The sequence below is a fragment of the Haemaphysalis longicornis genome, unplaced genomic scaffold (genome assembly GCF_048455015.1).
Source record: "Haemaphysalis longicornis isolate Haplotype H1 unplaced genomic scaffold, Haemaphysalis longicornis Haplotype H1 scaffold_9, whole genome shotgun sequence".
In the NCBI taxonomy this organism is placed as follows: domain Eukaryota; kingdom Metazoa; phylum Arthropoda; class Arachnida; order Ixodida; family Ixodidae; genus Haemaphysalis; species Haemaphysalis longicornis.
In genome coordinates this window covers 133,762,371-133,780,402 of record NW_027526460.1, presented here as the reverse complement: position 1 = coordinate 133,780,402, position 18,032 = coordinate 133,762,371, and the positions used below count along the sequence as shown (strand labels likewise).

At 46.8% G+C, this 18,032-nt stretch overlaps 1 protein-coding gene across 1 annotated transcript in view; it reads right to left on the bottom strand.

Annotated features, from left to right (window-relative positions):
* LOC144152801 (dnaJ homolog subfamily C member 13-like) overlaps positions 1-18,032 on the bottom strand; it is a 133,328-nt gene that overhangs the window by 11,183 nt on the left and 104,113 nt on the right. The window contains exons 35-36 of the mRNA XM_077684265.1: positions 16,149-16,230; positions 5,444-5,486 (exon numbers count right to left, since the gene is read on the bottom strand). Coding sequence (XP_077540391.1) covers positions 5,444-5,486; positions 16,149-16,230 — 125 coding nt within the window. The remainder of the gene's footprint in view (positions 1-5,443; positions 5,487-16,148; positions 16,231-18,032) is intronic.

Below are 18,032 nucleotides of genomic sequence, written 5' to 3'. Positions count from 1 at the left end.
TCTATCCGGGCACACTGTATCATCACTCTCTCACCGACTATCCTTTTATTCCTGTCATTAACGACACATCAAAGTTACACCTCTTTCTAAACAGGCCGTCTATTTCCTTACCTCTCTCTCTCTCTCTCTCAGAGTGAGGGAGGAGGCTTCTGAAATCAAGGTCCTCCTTTCAGACATGCACAAGACACCCATCCATAATTTCATCCCACCATGGCGTCTTTGTCCTATATCATGCCACCTGTCATTCATTCAAGTAGAAAAAAACAGGGTACTCAGGAGTGCGGTTCTGCAGCACTTCCTGTTTCTGCAGGACAAATACAGTTGCGCCGAATTCTATAGCGACACGTCAAAAACTGGTTTTACTGTCTCTTGTGCAGCGCACGGACCAAATTTTACCGTTACTAAAACAATGAATTTTCATAGCAGTATTTACACGGCAGAAGCGTATGGCATTTTACTCGTTTCAAATCACATCCTCGAACATAAAATTCCAAAGTCCATCGTCTACACAGATTCTCTAAGCGTTGTACAGGCACTGTCATCAGGAAGGTCGTCAAAAAACTATGTGATCAATGCTCTTTTCAAGGTCATAAGGACTGCATATGCCTCAAATCTTCAAATAACTATATGCTGGGTACCAGGTCACTGTGGGATCCCTGGCAATGAGACTGCTGATCAAATGGCTGGTGCTGCTGCTCTCATGACCACAGTTGACATAACAACAGTACCTTACACCGACCTAAAGACACACCAGAAAACAGCTTCGAAACACATGGCGATCACACTGGAGTCAACAAACAGACAACAAACTGCACGTGACAAAACTACAATTAGGACGCTACACAACTGACTAGCACAACACACACTCAAGGCGCCCTGGCTAGGCTACGGCTAGGCCACACACACGTGACGCTCTCCCACCTGCTCGATAGATCTTTAAGTGTGGGAAGGGCCTATCTGTAGTCCCCCTACTAATCACACGCAAGGCACTAGACACAATCCGACACAAACATTTTCTGGAACTCAACAGACAACAATGTTTTCTGTCCATCGTGTTTTTAAGTTTTTAGCGTAGATAAAATTACTGCAGCTCTTGTCACATCACGCAGGATCACCCTGGTCCTATACACCAGCCATTTTCATTGTCTTTTGTTACATCACTCACTAAATAGCTCATTCTTTGGCGCTCTTTGTCCTTGTTGGCCTTGCGCCATTAAACATCCACCACCACCATCATCATCATCATGTATCATCACTGTGTTACAGCCACGCATTTATGCTGTGTAACTAGGGTCATTGCTGCCATTTCTTCCCAGCCACTTTTATCTTTCCTACGTCACGAGGCTGCAGGTGAAAAGTTGCACAGGAACCCCAAGTATATTCCTACGAGATGAGCACAAAAGCATTCCTTTCATCTAATTGGTACACGACCGACAAAGAAAATGCTGCGCGAGGGGAGAGAGGATTGCGCTCGTCCTGCCTCTTTCTTGTCTCCGTCCTCGTTTTTCACACGGTTTTGTTTCTTTGCCAGTCCCATGCCAACTAGCCAGCAACGAAGTCCCTTCCTTTACTTTTTCCCAAGTTTGCTGACGACTTTCCTGTCAATGCCGACTATAGACAACAACCTCCGAGTATCAGCAGCCTAGCCGGGGCATGAATCTTCGAGATCTAGGCCTAAGACTAATGGACCATTACCATAGTCTATAGATAGGGAGTATCCGCGCCCTGCGTGGCCGGGGACCTCCCGCACGCCGGATGTTTTCTATAAAGTCTTTTCTCTCTCTCTCTCTCTCTCTCTCTCTCAACAGCAGAGTGCACACATGCTTTCCTTTGCATTCTATTTTCTTTGATGTGCATGCTATGAGACACAACACAAGCAATGGGAATAGAGCATGTGCAGAGAATTCGTGTTTTATTTTTTCTGACGCTCGCTATTGAACAGTGCACACCAAGTATTGTGTTACATGTTTCCTGATGCGCACACCACTAGGGAACATGTCACCGGCAATAACAATTGAGCAGACGCAAGTAATTTCTCAACGATGTGAGATTGCTTGTGCAGATTAAAGTCTGGAGACCCTAGGCCGTGTTTCAACCACTCTGGGTGCGTTTATGAAAATTTATTTAATAGAAAAATTCCCTTTCCCTTTCATCACCCTCCTCGGCAATTTGGTGGTGACACGTCCTCTGACACACACAGCATTTTTGGATTGGCTTTACTGCACCTACTGTGTGACTCGCCAAACCACCAATGCAGCCACTCAAGCTAACACTTCAATTTTTGCTAACGATATTACTAATGCGCAAAAAGCTTTGTATGTTCTAAAATGGTTTTAAAATATTTTCCTTTCGAGGTACAACCATAGAAAAAAGAATATCCGAAGTTTGCCAGAAACGTGTCTTTGACAAATTTGATTTTTCATTCTAGCCCCTTTTTTATTTTTTAAACTATGTATGTGGTTGAGATTGAGAGTACGGCTCTGGCCTGCTCCGAGAAGTTTGTGATGTGCTCCTTAACGACACAAAAAATGTAAGAGAATCAGGGGAGAGGAATGCCAGCATTAGTTAATACTAAGCAAACAAGGCATCAATGGTCAACGAACAAATGCAGAAAGCTTCAAAACATACTATAATCTTCTGGTTAAAACGGAGTGTCCCTTTAAGGATCCAATGCCTTCATGGTCCTACTAACACTTTTATTTAACAAAACTTTGCTTCCCGTTGCAAGAGAACAGAACTCCCTTAAAGAATTTGTTGTTGCAAAGTCCCTTCAGAATTCAGGGAGTTCCTAGCTGCCTGTATCCTCAGCTGATACGATGCAACAGCTTGTTTCTCTTTTACAGTGCAGACCATTCATAACGTAACTGCTTAAAGTGTGGGACCGGATAGAGGGGGGTTTTATTTTCCTGGCCACCCAGTAGGCCTCCCATAGAACTCAATGCATAAAAACGTGGTTGCCTGAAGTGCACTACCGCTTATAGTGCGGTTTTTTGACGGGTCTGTTGATTGACTGGCGCAGCTGGGGCGTCGTTTTAGGGTCACAAGTCAAAAAAAAATAATAATAAGAGAGAGAATCAGCCATCCCATGCAGTGTGCGCTCCCTGCTCTCCTCTTTGACATTGGAGGAAAAAAAAAAGAATTGCTCTCCTCTAACTTTGACATAAGAGAGAGAAAAGAAAAAGCAGCATCTAGTTTGCGTGTTTTGTTTGCACGCACATGATAACCGCAACTGCGCTTGCTTGATGCACCTCGGAAAATAGCGAGTTGTTTCTATTATAACGTTGTGCAGATAAGCAACCTCCCTTTTCCCTTTCGAGCGTCTGGAGATATCGAGCCGCAATGCCGAAGGTTTCCGCTACCTGTATGTTGTGCTGGCAAGCAACCGCCTTCGGCATGGCAAACGCGAGCTGGGGTGGGAGAGAGAGAGAGAAAAAAAGTCCCGCTTGCGTTCTTATTGCATTGTCTTGTGGCATCCACTCACAGGCGCTACGAAACGCAGACGCGCTCCCTCAAAATGCAAACGCAAAAAGTTAAAGCCACATTTGTAGTTTGTAAGACTGTGCAGCAGTTGTAGACCCTGCAGTAGTGGCTGATGTGGAAAAAAATGACGAAATAAAGACCGCACCTCTATTTTTAAGAGTCCTTCATTTCAGCGATGATAAAGAATGACTGAAAGGCACGTTGCAGTGTGGTTAGATTCGTGTGGCTGCCGTGGCATATGTTATACAGTAAAGCCCGCTTATATCGAACACGGGTATATCGAACTATTGCCTATATCGAACCCTTGTATAATTCTGATAAAAACTTCATGCATTTTAAACTTTTTACATCGAACGCAATTTTGCTCACAGTGGATATATCGAACTCTCCCGGGTCAGATTTTTCGCTCTCCTTAGGCACGCGGCAGGCTTTCCCGCAATACATCAGCGCGCATCGGTGTCACTTGCGACTCCCGCGCGAGCTCGGGCGCATCCAAACCGGCCGTGGCAGAGTGGACCAGCTCCACGCATGCATGCCATTGGAGCCGAAAGTGCCACATTGGGCGCTGCGGGCTGCGGTCTCATCGAACTTCAAGTCCGTGCCACTCGCTGCCCGCACTTGCTCGGTTTGCTGGGTTCGCCGCTATTCGCTTGTATCCATGCTTGTCTCCGCTCTGTCGAAGGCGCAGAGGACTCCGTACCGCTTCCGAGCACGAGCGAAGCCGTGGCTGCCGTGGCCCTGCTACGGCGATACTGCAGTGCCATTGAGGGCAGCGGTCTTGTGCTTGTCGACTGTTTACATACCGTGGAGCAAGCTAGTCACCAGCAACGCGTTGGGCTCCAATAAGCAGGCTACACTCACGCAGCTGCTAGTTCTTCCGCCCCAATAAATGATTGTTTTCTTTCCGAGAAAGTGCCGTATCAATAGTGAACTGCAGGGTGGTAAGAGCTCAGCTTTAGCTCGTGACTCCGTCGGCAGCATTGCTCGCATGTAAGTTTTTTTTGCTCCACTTTCTATATCGAATTTTTGCTATATCGAACTATTTTACAGTCCTAGCGCTGTTCGATATAAGCGGGCTTTACTGTAAGTGGTCTACACGGTATATCTTGTTTCTTGTTCATTTTTTATCTATGCACATTTTTAGTGCTTTCGGTTTGTACTTTTTACGTGAACATTCTTTTGCTGTTTGTACTACTGTTTCGACACCACCTCCCCCCACATGCTACACTATGTGGGAAGGGGGGGTGCACCCTCAAGGGAATAACAAGTTGAATGATTATGAGATGAGCTCCAGTGGGCTCCATTCCCAGTGTCATCAAAAGTGCATGCCGGGGCTGCTGCATACACCAGTCCACCTTATGAAGCTGGGCAAGTACTGTATTTGCACAATTCTAACGTGCCCCCAATTGTAATGCGCGGCTAAGTTTGCACAGGAAAATTTGAAAAAAAAAAAAAAAATTGACATTGACTGTACTCCGCAGATGAAAAACACATGCCAACACGTACCTGGAAGAAGGAGATTTTATTTGGCAGCTGTGGAAGCCAAAAACAATTGTGCTACGTAAGATTTCTTATCCAGCTGCTGCTGGAAATAACGTTATAGCGGGGAACGTTGAAGCTGTTGGCGATTTTAAGGCCTTGATCTTCGTAATTCTAGGCGTGACGGGCTAATTCCAGCAGCACAAAGAAATGTCTGACCAAGGTATGTGGCACACCATTAAGGAATTAGTGCGCTGAAATTCACTCACGTAGTGATGACAGATTGTTTTTATTGGATTGAGTTGGATTTTGGGGGGGGGGACTTCACGTCCGTTCCGTATGGCAATGCTGCTGGCTTCTTTAAAGCCTATTTCTATTTTGAGCCCTATTGAAACGTGCATACAAATATTGTGGCGACCTTTTAGCAAAAAAGGGTGCGCGTTAGAATCGTGAAAATACGGTAAGTACGGCGGATGGGGCTCACCTTGCAGTCGGCCTTGGGGTCTTGCTTCTGGAGGTTCCACTGTCTGCAACGGGAAGAGCGCCACTGTTAAAACCTCCTCTGCAAGAAATACGCCAACAGGCAGATAAAAACCGCTCGGGGAAGCCCAAAGACCTCGAAGAACTAAGCCTGGTCTCAGACCCATATTAAGTACAGGTCTCCCGGTCACACTCCCAACTCTTGCCATCAGAGATGGGAGACCCCCCCCCCCCCCCCTTGCATACTGATAATGCTTCAAACTTGCAGCGTGGCTGCAAATTCCAAATGGCAATGATGGCCCCATCCCTTAGAAGACAGTGCCACCTCAGTACTCAGCTGAGTGGCTACGGCTACGTAAGTAGGCGACAGCAGTGATGGCCTCAAAGGAGTTCTCTTTCACTGTGGCTCCCCGATGAGGCACTACTGCGCTGCCTTCAGGGCACGAGCTGCTGGACATGTCTTGAGCAGGCACTTTGAAATCGACACACCTACAGCTCTGAAAACGCCAGCCCTGGAAAGCTACGAACTAGGGAAGTGTAAATTGTAGCAATTTTTCCGTTTGGGAGCAAAAGTGAAGCAAATAATAATTTTGTTGGAGTACAGTAGAACCTCGTTGAGACGTTAAAAAAAAAAAAAAAAGCGAGGGAGAAACGTACTATCCCGGAAAACGTACTATCCAGGAAGAACCGTACTATTTAGTGTTCCCAACTGAGAGCGTAGTAACAAGGAAATCGTATGAACCGGGAACGTGTCAACGAGGTTATACTGTAGTTAAAAATGAAGTGGATATTTTCAAATCAAAGTGAATATTTAACAATTTCCACAGGGAAACTGAAATTTACAATTTCTCAAGCTAGCCTGTAGAAAAAAAATTAGCCACCCCTCCGTCTAATGACGACAATGGTTGAAGACAGAGCTTTCTCGTGAGGGATTCATTGCTTGCCATCTCAGTATAGACTTTGACGCAACAGCTGACTCACATGCAGCTAGGACTTGCGATCACAGCGGTTTTGACTTTGACCTTTTCCCATTCGATTTCGCACGAAGAAAGCTTCGCGTTCAACTATCTTCGTTGTTACATGGAAGGGTGCATAATCCTTCTGTCTAATTTTGCACGTCCATGCACCCCTCTTTAAATCCGAACTACTTCAACAATGTCGGAATGGCGCAATGGATAGAAGCCGGCTTTATAACGCAAGGGACCCAGGTTTGGTTCCATGGGAAGCGTTTTCCCTTTCGCTTCACCCATGATCATCACGCATCATCGTCAGAGAAAGCTGGCTTTCCTGCAGTGTGTTCTGTGGTGAGCACGGACACCATCAGTGAGATATAGAAAGCTTCGCTTCAATGAAAGGCTCATTAATGAAAGGGTTTTAACGAAAAGAGGAGGGGGGGGGGGGGGGGGGGGCTGCATAGCATGTTCCAGCATCGGTGCTACTGTATTTATTCGAATCTAAGCCGATAGTTTTTTTGAAATATCGATAGATCAAACTCCAGGGTCGGCTTGGATTCGAGGATTTTGAAACACGCGCCAATTTCCAAGTGAAATTGAGGGAAGTGGCGCGCAGCTAGCGCCACCCAGAAAAGAAAGTATTGTAGCCATTATGAGACGAGCCAGTAGCCACTTAAGGGGCCATAGCTGGGGTGAGCCTCATTTCACACACGATCTCTATGACACCCCCTCGCGCTCCTGTCACGTGATCATAAAGATCGTGACGTCAAGACCGGACGTCACGTGATAAAGATCGTTTCGTCACTTTCTTTAACCCAAAACAAATCGTGCCGCGCGCGTTTTCTCTACGTCGGCGTCGGCCGGTTATTTAAAGCAAGTGCAGCGTCGATCTGCAAACGTTTCTGTCAGGTTAATAAGCGAGCGAGAGAGAGAGAGCGATTTTCCCCTTGTTTCCGTCGTGTCGTGGTTTCGGGCGTCGCGTTCGTGCGTGGCGGTCGATCGTTCAGAGTGCGCGGCTGGCCTTGCGCGCCGGGAAGCTGACGCCCACATGTGGTAGTTATTAACCTTACCTTACCTGTTCGTGCTTCTAGCTCAGAGTACTGGAACAACGAGAAATTTCGCAGCTACTTTGAAGCGGTGTGGCTAAGTGTGAAGGAGCTGTGGGTAATGTTTCACAGGCTTGGATTTGACGTTGTTCTAACGAGAAATAACGACATTGAAGCCCAAAGGTGCTCAAGGCCCACTATGTCAAAAGTGCGAGTGGAAAGCAGTCACTGACGTCTCTGATCGCAGCCGTTGTTCGTGGCTACCTTTCGGACAACGAGAAAAGGTTCCATGAGTCGATGATGAGGCAGTCGTCACTGTACAGACAGTAGAGAGTTTTAGTACAGCGGAAAGCAACACTTTAGCGCGCCCATTGCGTTAGCGGGCACGTTAACTGTCGTGTAACGAGGCGTATCCGTTTGTGATTGCGGCGCGCAAACGTTAACGCCTGTAACAATTTTTGTGGAGGCTTTGTGCAATGCCCGTGAGTTATGATTGCAAAGAGGTGCAGTGTCCTGATATCTGTACAACAAAGTGCGAGTAGTCTTGTGATCTTTGATTTCTATATTATTACTCCACATTGCATTGTTTACCTGTGTATATATTAGTTTGTCTTTTAGTATGTTATTTGAATTTGAATGTTTGTACACCGACACGTACCTGAGGCCTGCTCTCAAATAAATTGGTGTCTGCTCAACTATCCTGTCTCACAGATCTGTAGCATTGCTGATAGCAGTTAAGTGGCTTATAAGCTACACCTTAGACAGACGTAATGAATGCTTCACACTGTTGAGGCAGAATTACAGGTACAAACAAGAAGACAGTCACATAAACAATAAACTACCTACCTGCAAGATATTGCTTTTATTGCACTTTTTGCATAAAAATATTGTTTTTTCTTGTGTTTCAAATGTACTTATTGAATTCTAATTTTACTTTCGCAGTTAGTGGCCTTTATGTACATTTGCTGATTTTATATTTTATATATTTTGTTTTACATACCTGTGACATAGCATTTATGCCAACGGGCATACTATCGCAATAAAAAAAATGGGGTATGCTTGCTGTCATTCTAACTCTGCCTGATTAATGTAAACTTGTGATGTACAGCAGCGGCAACGAAACATCCCAGCTGTGTGCGCCATAATGCAAGCATAATGTTTGGTACAAAGTTTGTTTACAGCAAGGCATTTTCAGCTGCTGCTGACACACACAAAAAAATGTAAAGTTCCTTTCAGGCCTTGGTAACTGTTGTGACTAACAATAGTGCAGTAGAAGTGTGGCAGTTTCACATTTAATTTGTAAAATTGGTTGCGAACTCAGTATTCCAACACTGAAACTATGCAAGTCATTACGTTAACTTTGTTTCAGTGGATTCCGCATCTAAAGGTCCAACGAGACGAAAGGTCCAATAGTGGATATTCCGTCTCGGTGGACATTCAGGCTTGATTGGACCTTCCGTATCGGTGGATCTTTCGTCTCGTTGGACATTGAGGCTCTTACTATTAAATGAATGTCTGGAGCACTCTGAAGTTACCTTGAATGCCCTCTACCACAATATAGTTGTGGGACCTTCTGCATTTTCACATGCAATAACTTTTACACGATAATTTGAAGTGAAATGTACGCCTGGCACCTCTGATTTACGCCATAAAATTTGAGTGTGCCTGCAACGCTATTGACAAAAGCAAGCTTGGTCGCGAGTACGTTGCTGAGGGTGCCGAAATAATATGACTCCAGTTTTTTTATTCGGACCTGTTTTATCATTCGGGCAAACCGTCAGGGTTTTTCTCGTTTTGTTGGTGTGCGCAAGTATCAGCGAAAAAAATAATGTTCCCGACCTTCATGCCATGGCAGGCAAGCGAGCGCTAAGCAAACAGTCACGTGTTCGTCCATCCAAAAAAAGGTGGGTGCTACGACAGTCGCCTGACACTCACCGTGTACGCGCGTGAGTGTCCGTCAACTGCTCGCAGCCCGCAAGAAGCAGTCGATGCAGATGAGGGTTGTATATTCTCAGTTCGGTCTCATCAAGGTGTCCGTTTGATGTGTCATATTTGTCATCCAGGATTTCACATATTAATCAGTTACTGAGATAAAACATCCTACTTCAATATCTTCCCTTCTGATATTTTGTAGGGATGGGCGAATATAGATTTTGAGGTTCAAAGCGAATTCGAAGCGAATAGTGATTTGGTCGAATAATTTCGAATCGAATAGTTCGAATAGTACACATTGCAAATCACAGACAAATGAGCAACTTGTGACCTGACTAATGTATACATTTTTCTAATAATTAGAACTCACGTAGGCACAGCATTGTGTAAAACTATTACCAGTTGAACATTTATTGAAAAATCTTACACACAGCTTTCCTTTGCTGTATTCACAAGTTTTCATGAAGAAATGCCTGTTGTGCCACATGCTCTAGGTGCAGCAGTTTCCGCCGGCTGCTCATTCACAAGTTTAAGCGCCGCCTAGAAACTCGCAGAGTTAAGCGCCGCCCAGAAGCTCCGCTAAAAAAAGAAGTATTGTAGCCACTAGTATCCTCGGCCGTAGCCAAGCAAAGCGCAAGTGGCTGGCCGCCATTTTGAATAGGCTCGCTTAGTGCGGCGTACTGCCGCGCTGTGCGAGCCTATTCAAAATGGCGGCATGCCTATTCAAAATGGCGGCCTGTACAAGTCTGCTGGCTTGGTGCCGCTATGTTCGGAGCGGTGTCGTTTCAGTGCCGCCTTTTTTTTTTTTTAACTTAAGTGTGCTGGCGGCCGAGAGCTTCGTCGAACCTCTAGGCAAGGCAGCAACTCGGCAGTGCCGGCACTGATAATAGAAATGTCCGCGTCGGTGGGTCTTGAGCCAAGCCTGGGGTAACTCTCGGAAAGCTTGACCGAAAAGCTTGGCTTTTAGCTGCCTATTCGGGAGCATCGAATAATTCGAAAATATCGAATACCTGCATTCGGATCGAAGCGAATAACGAATAGAGAGCTATTCGATCGAATATTCGACAATACCGAATATTCGCCCATCCCTAATATTTTGTCTAAATTTCGTGCCCACTTATAAAAACGACGTTATTGTGCTTCACGCTGTCACAAGAGCAAGCCCAAATACTAACTTCAAGCCTTGGAATTATCATAGTATTCACTTTTCAAAAACCGTCTTCTTTTCATCGATTCCCTTTCGTCATCTGTCCACAACACTAGAAATTTGACGAAGCCCTCAGCAGCATAGACTCAGCGCCAGGACGTGTGTTACATCGATAAATGGAACACTTCCTGAGCGTATGAAATGAAAATACGCTCAGGAAATGAAAATTTGAAAATGAAAATACGCTCAGGTCGCATTTTGTGGTCTATTTTGTTTGACAATGGGAGCACCAACAGTAAATACCCGTTTATTCTGCAAATACCGTATTTACTCGCGTAATCCTCGCACTCGCGTAATCCTCGCACCCCTAATGTGAGCCACCAAAACTTGGATTTTTTGGTTCCTCGCATAATCCTCGCACCCCCAACTTTGCAGCGGCGAAAGTTGCCTGCTCGCGAAACCCGCATGGTGCACGCGCTCTCTAACGCGCGCCCTCCCCTGCCGCCTCTCCGTTCGGCGGAGAGCGCTGTGTATCCAAGGCCATGCAGGCGCCCTAAGAACCTGCATGGCTACACCCTAACAGTGCTAACAGGCGCCCTAACACGCTACTCCCACTGTCCTTGAGCCGGTTTCGCGTGCGCGCAACTAGACGTTCGCGTAGCCCGCTGGCGTGTCGTCGTGTCGCCGTCGTGGTCTTGTCGTTGAGCAGCAGCAGTCAGTGAGTCACTCGCGTCAGTGGTGGATAGCTCGCTGCCATTTTGAAAACTTTTTGATCTCGTTGTTTTGTGCTTGGTGCCGCTTCGCCATGGATAAGAACGCTAGCTACACTGCCGCTTTCAAATTGAAAGCGATAGAGCTGTTACAGGAGGCGACGAGATATGACGACGACGAGATAGGGTGCGCGCCAGAAAGCAAAGGCGGCAATTTCATGACCGCTGATCGACGGGAGACTGTCTACGTTGGAAATAATAAAATAAAAAGAAACAGCTGCTGTTGGCAACACTGAGCTTACATATACAAAAAACTACCGCTACATTTAGCGGGATTGGCAGAAGGCAAATTGGCAACACTGTGCACCGGATTTTTTTTTCCCCGCATAATTCTCGCACCCCTAACTTCGCATTGACTTTTCCGAAAAAAAAAGTGCGAGGATTATGCGAGTAAATACGGTACATAATATCGATCTTTGACTATGGTAAAATGGCGGCCATTATGGACAGGCAAGCTGATCTTGGATCAGTGGTGCCACCTGGGATATGCAAAATGAAATCAGCGATGACAATTCACGATGGGAAAGAGCCGAATGAGGTAGCAGAGGATCAAAAAACCTCTTTTGTCGATAGCTTAGGATGGCCACAAATAATTACATAGCAGCTAGTACAAATCATAATACTGTACTCCTGCGGTTCATCGTTGTCGATACCGGTCATCTGGTTTCAGATAAGCTGTCGTCTTCTGTGCCAGATTACCCCACTTTCCGAAATAAGGCTTACAATTCTTTGTTCACGTTTGCTGCTTTGTTCTCGTTTTACTTCTATTACTATTCTGTGCGTAAGTGTCTGTGCTTGTGACAAGGCGCCATGAGATCATTCACAGCATACGAAAAGGCATTGTTCACCTGCAGTGATCGATATTATGGCGTCATGTCACAAGTACAGAATGTTCGCCGTTCGGCTGGCTTGAGAGACAGGTAAGGTGTGCCGTACATAACGTGCCTTATGAGAAAAGCTTAAGTCGGATGATGTCTGGTTCCTTCACTCCTGCCCGTTTGTGCTTGGTGCGGTGGATGAATTTGGTTAGCTGAGTCATGGTGCATTGAAGTTGTAGTACTGCATGGGAGCCTGTTCTGTCCTGTAGGATGGTGAGTCCAGGTAGGCTCAAAGGCCAATTGCGCTCAAAATTTCAACCCCCTGAAAACGTTTTCTGCATAGTCAGCCTAAAAAGACTGCATGCATGCTTAGGCAAAAAGAACTAAAAGTTGGTCTTCTGGGGGACTACTTGACTTTGCCCCAATCATTACACCCTTAGGGACTAAATGTGAGCGGACGAACAGTTGGTTGTTCAGTTCCCATACTCCCCGGGGATGGGCAACTATACTTCAAACAAAGGAGTGAACAAGAGAGAGCGCCAGCTGCCGATGCTGATCGAATGCAAGTATTTATTCTCATAGCGGGTCAGATAATTTTATGTGCATGTTAATTCTAGTCAACCATTAAGGAGTGCTCCAGCTAAATCGAGAAGATAGCCCCTACGTTGCTAAAAGAATCAATTGAGCAGAAGTTCGTTTTTCTGGCCTAAGAGTAATTGGCGAAATTTTGTGATTTCCGGTTCAGTCTTCGCACGCCATTAATCATATGATGGTACCCTGTGCCGCGAACAAGCAGATTAGTCATAGATTTCCATAATCACAATCACAATTTCTTGTTTGTTTTGTGGTAGAACTATTTTGAGGAGGTTGACGAAAGCCATCCGGTATGGCACGTTCATGTGAAACGCTTTATTTGACGCAAAGGTGAGGCCCGTACACGACTACCAGCACTGTCGCAACGCTCATTTTATTAACGTAGCGTAACATTTGGCACAACACGCTTGAACCTACCGCTATCGTCTTAATCTTCACAACAAATGCATGTCCTGAATAAAACAGTGGGGCCTTGGCCGTTAGTATTGTTGGACCCTTCGTCTCAGTGGACTTTTCGTCTTGTTGGACATTCAGGCCAAAAGCGGTTTTTGTGTAGGTTGAAATAAAATTCAAGAGAACAAAGAGCAGAATGCACATTTGGTAGACACTTCAATGCCCACAGGAAGATATATATTAAAAGGCGGGGGTAAGTGCGAAAGGGTTTAAGCGGAGGTTGTTCAGATAACATGCCTGATTCATAGTAGTATCCCTAAAAGGGCACTTGTAAAGTGGCCTTTTAGTCCAGTATAATTGCTGGCTTTTTGTAAATCTGAAATTCGAACCTGTTATTAGCTACACAACCTACTTTTTGTCGTTCCTAAAGCTAAGTTACGACGTCCTAATAAATTGGCAGAAGTCTAGCCTTCATGCTGGAATAGAATAAGTGCATGGGCGAGGGATAAAGAAAACAAGCGTCCTGCTGTCACCATGGTCTGCGTACCCTTTCTTTCACCACCGCCGCTGCCATCTTTCGTCCCTGCAACGCGCAGCATGCTACGCGGGTGGCAGCTCCGTTGAGCGAAAGAACCTCGAGCGCTAACCGAACGCCAAAGCGATGGTAACTGACCAGCGCAACCCCGCGATGCTTGCAGCGGCTGCCAGCAACAATCGCTGCCCATGCAAGCATCGCACTTCACCGCCGAGTGCGCAGACATGAAGAGCGACAGCACAAAGTAATCGGTACATACGACACAACACACCCTCCACTCCTCCACACCTCATTTCCGCATTTACCGCAAAAGCCGAATGTGGTAACTACGTCGAGCTCTGCGCTCCGATGCACACAATCGAACCTCACTGTATTCGCCACATCACAGCACGGCGTTTGTTCATGTGGTGATCTCTGGTACGTTGTTGCATGTCATTGCTGGTGGCAACGTGACTTGTAGGATAGGTACTGCAGAACTAGTGGTGGCAAAGTTCGTCCTCGATTTTTCACGAGATGGATCGGTGTCGTCGTGGTCGCCGTTTTGCCGACGAGGGCTCAGCACGCCGGCTACACCCGTGAGCTCCCAGCACAGCACACAACACGAAGTCTAGCGTTTGCAGATCGACGCTGCACTTAGTTTAAATAACCGGCCTTGACAACGTAACACATGGATGGCACTGACGTTTAGAGGAAGAAAATGGGGCGTCAAACAAACGCCGACGCCAACGTAGAGAAAACGCGCACGGCACGATTTGTTTTGGGCAAAGCAAAAACGTGACGAAACGATCTTTGTCACGTGACTTTCGGCCTTGACGTCACAACCTTTATGATCACGTGACAGGAGCGCGAGGGGGTGCCATAGAAATCGGGTGTGAAATGAGGCTCACCCCCATAGCTGGGGGCGATGCCGCCATTTTGAACTGTGCAGATAGTGGCCTGCGTGCGGTGTGGCGTTTGGTTTTGACAGCGCAATGGCACCAAACAAGCGGTGCCATTATAGTGCCACTTCTAAAAGAACAGTTGTTTTAGCCGCAGAGTTGTCGTCGAACGTTCAAGCCAAGCGGGACTTCGGCGTGGATGAAAAAAATTTCCGCCGATGGAGGACGCAACGGGAGAGGATATTTGCGTGCGCCGTAACGAGGATGGCATTCACCGGGCCACGAGGAGGCCGTCACCACGAAATGGAGATGTCATTGGCTGACTTCGTTCGGACGCAGCGAGCAGCTGCCCTTCCAGTAACGACGGAAGTGCTCCAGGCAAAAGCAAGGGAGCTTTCAAGGGAACGAGGCTTATCGCGGGCACACTTCAAAGCCAGTCGGGGCTGGCTACAGAAATTCATGAAGCGCTTCGGCTTTAGCCTCCGTCGTCGAACCTCAATCGCCCAGAAGTTGCCCGGTGATTTTGAAGAGAAACCGATTGAGTTCCAGCACCGCATCTTCATGTTCAATAAATGTGTTTTCTTTTTGTGAACGCTGACCTCGCCTTTTTGTTCGGCCTACATTCGAGGTAAGTTTTTTTTTTTTTTTCGTGGCTTCGCACTTTCGAGGGGCGGCTTAGAATCGGGGCCGGCCTAGATCTGAATAAATACGGTAAGTGTGCCGCACTACCGTCAAATCTCGTTACTACGAACCCCACATAACGAATTCCTCAAATTTACGAAGATTTTAAATATCCCCGCCAGGTTGCCTATATTTTCCATGTAAAATTATTTCAGAACTATGAATTTCAGTATAGCGCATATTTCAGAATAACGCGTGTAATCTATTTTCCCCTTTACAGAAGATGAACATCAGTATTACGAATTCAGGGAAAGTAACAGGACCGCAGCTCTCGCGTGGAACAGAAATTCCCATTTCTGTGTGTTCCCCCAAATGCAGTAGCTACCATCATGACCATGTTGACGGCAAATTGCTAGCGTCTAGCCGGATTTGCCCCTTTTCTCTCTCGTTGCTTTGGGTGTCAGTCATTGGCCGGTCAGTGGCTGGTCGGTCGTTGTTTGCACTATTCACGTGTGCGGGCAGATATTCCTTTGTTGTTGTGACTGATCTTGATGCGCAGTTTGTGCGATATTCAACGATGAATGCAGCTAGTGATGCAGGCAAGAAGAAGCAAAAGGAATCGTCGCCCCATGCGAATGAAGACGTCCGAGTTCCAGAACACAGATGAAGGTGAGATAGTGTCAAAAATTGATGTTTTAGTGCACATAAACAGTCCCCACTGTCACCGCTTGGCGCAATGATGTACCTGATGAGGTGTTGCACTGAGTGGAATCCGTCGTGTGTGCTGCACTCGCAAGAAGGAAACTGATATCTTTGAATAAAGCTGCTTTGAAAGGAGTGCAACATTTTGATTAGGGAATTTGCTCGTCTGCACATACGTATACCGCCAAGGTACGGCATTCTCACTCCTAGGTTTTAGCCCTGGCTTGCAACCCCGTGCTTTTCATTACAACAATATTTCAAAATAACGAACAATTTTGGGTGGTCCCGTGTGACAAGCTGCCCATATGCGGGGTACTCACTCGAGTGCCATACGACGCACGGCCTGGCACAATCGCTGCCGTGTCTCCTCCTTCCACACCAGCTCGGGGTTCTCCTGCTGGGCTGCAACAAGAGAGGGATGGGGAGGAGGAAGAGGAGGGAGAAGAGAGCTCCCATCATCCCATTCCACACCTGACGGGGTTCAAGTACAGTGGAACACAGCACGCACGCCTCTGCATATCGACTGTGCTGCCATACACCAGCATCAGGTTCCGCCACTTACACTTATTGTTATCTGTGGACGTCAAGAGGTGGCGCCACACTTGTTACCTGAACATACACGAGCAGACGCCCTTCAACAGAGAGCTTGTGTTCCCTCGGGTTTGTGACAGGTGCTGTGGTGTGCCCGTTCGGCTGCCTAGTCCAGTCGACATAAACATCCTGACTTCGAACTTGGTCACGCATAACAGGTTCGCCAGGACCACGCACCAACTACCCAATTTACGTGCACAACTTGCATCATTTGCACACACCACGCTTTTGAAGGAAGATAAAGAAGTTACTTGCACACTCTGCACACCCCATCATTAGCCTGCCAGCTGTAAGCCATGCACACGCAAGATGAGAATTGAAGGGCTGGTGGAGACAGGAGGGTATGCCGTAAGATCACCAGGCAACGACAGAGTTTGTTGTTAACGACATCAGGCGATGAAGGATCCAGCCAGCTGCAGAGCTGGGAAAACGAAACATCAGAGGTTCGTGCACTGCTCTTCAACAGCAGGCCAAAACAATAAACAGCAACAACCACAACAAAAAAGGGCATGGGGAAAAGGGCGGAGGGACAGCACGGGCAAGTGCTGGCAGCAAAGTTCTATGAGATAAACAAAAACAAACAAACAAAAAAACGAAGAGAGGTGATACCGAAAAGGCACCCAATTGGAGGAAGAAAGGGAGGCGCAACTACTATGTGATAGAGGAGGCAATGCGGAACAAGTAACAGGAAGTACAGTGTCCTCTGAAAATAAAAATGAAATGAAAGTTGGTGGGACCGTAAGGTGGAGAAAGAGGCTGATGAGAGCACAGCAACAGGTGGGGAAGAAGTGAAACGTGGGAAGATACATCATCACAAACAAGAAAAAACAAATTCCCGGCTTCTCCTCCAACCACCATAGGTATACAGTAAAATCTCGATGATACTAATCTCGCGGGACCGCAAAAAATATTCGTATCACCCGAAATTCGTATGAACCAACAACACAGACCAAAAATTGAGGACTATAAAAAATTTTTTGTTTATATCTCTTCTTACTTTCGTGCAAAGAAATTTCTGCTTTTCTTTAACCTCCACATCGCCGAGAAGTCCTTTCTGGAGCTCGCGAAACTTCACATTCTTCGTCTCCTCACTCGCGGTGCCCAAGCTCACTGTACGCCGCAACAGTCAAGGCGTGAACCGCATGGCGCATTTTTTTTGCGCCATTCGTGCGCGTCGGTGTTGTGCGCGGTTTCTTCACACCCACGTCGATGAATCTGCGCCCGCGGCAGCTTCTGCCTCAGTCAGAAAAAGACGCGCAACGCGCGCAGCAGTGGAAGCACTCGAAACAGCCAGCTGGCTCCGCTGGAGATGGTAGGCTAACAAAGATTTCATTGGCGCTTTCACTAGCAGCGTGGGTGACGTTTTATAATACCATTTTTGCCCGCATTATGGGCTCCTTTACCGCACAAGCAACTTCATGTGTGCCTTGAGCGACATTTTAACAGCAGTTAGACGCGGTCGCTCGAGCGCCCCAATCACTTCGCGGCCGCCACCGCCACCATGTTGCTGCCACCGGCCGCGCCGTGCGTAGCGAGCGGGTGGTTCCGCATCTGCGTGCACGGCATGTTTTTGCGAGCAGAAAACAGCAGCCTGGCCATTCCTCGAGAAAGAG